This window comes from Colobus angolensis, unplaced genomic scaffold, assembly GCF_000951035.1.
Source record: "Colobus angolensis palliatus isolate OR3802 unplaced genomic scaffold, Cang.pa_1.0 Scaffold124, whole genome shotgun sequence".
NCBI lineage: Eukaryota > Metazoa > Chordata > Mammalia > Primates > Cercopithecidae > Colobus > Colobus angolensis.
The window spans coordinates 5,803,820-5,804,488 of record NW_012113586.1 but is presented as its reverse complement, the minus strand read 5'-3'; the positions used below and the strand labels follow the sequence as shown (position 1 = coordinate 5,804,488).

At 35.9% G+C, this 669-nt stretch overlaps 1 protein-coding gene across 1 annotated transcript in view; it reads right to left on the bottom strand.

The window, feature by feature from the left end:
- Nucleotides 1–669, bottom strand: part of NRAS (neuroblastoma RAS viral (v-ras) oncogene homolog) — a 9,027-nt gene continuing 8,358 nt past the window's right edge. Inside the window, exons 4-6 of the mRNA XM_011933203.1 lie at nucleotides 575–669; nucleotides 197–235; nucleotides 1–93 (exon numbers count right to left, since the gene is read on the bottom strand). Of these exons, the coding sequence (XP_011788593.1) occupies nucleotides 579–669 (91 nt within the window). The 3' untranslated portion in view covers nucleotides 1–93; nucleotides 197–235; nucleotides 575–578. The remainder of the gene's footprint in view (nucleotides 94–196; nucleotides 236–574) is intronic.

Below are 669 nucleotides of genomic sequence, written 5' to 3'. Positions count from 1 at the left end.
GCTGGGGAAGTAGCAGGAGCTTCTCTGTGAGACTGAAGATAGCAACAGGAATACTTCTCCTCCAGGGAAGTCAGGACCAGGGTGTCAGTGCAGCTGAAATAAAAACAGAATTTGTATAAGTGACACATTCAGAGTATAAGAAAAACAAGTATACGAAATTAACAGGAATGAGAATACATTTCCAAACTTGTCCTACCTTGAAAGTGGTTCTTTTCTGATAGAACTTTAAAAGTATCTGTAAACAAAGAACACAAACCATGTCATTATTATCTAGTTTCAAAGTAGTGATCCTTCAAATTCCTGGTCATTGCCAGGAATAGGGTATGCCTACATTTCATAAATAATGTCTTATAATTTCTAATGTTAGCAAAATATAAAGATACCTGTAGAATAATCAAATGCTTTGAATATTTTAGACCTCAGTACTTTCAGAAAGGGTGCCATATGGAAAATATGCAGAAAAGAATAGGCAGAAACTCAAATAACATATAGACGATAACACTAACACTCCTCCAAAAATTGACCGATACTAAATACTAAGATTTATAATTATGCCAAGAAACCATATGCTTACCTTGTTACATCACCACACATGGCAATCCCATACAACCCTGAGTCCCATCATCACTGCTGCTGAGTTTTTTCATTCGGTACTGGCGTATTTCTCTT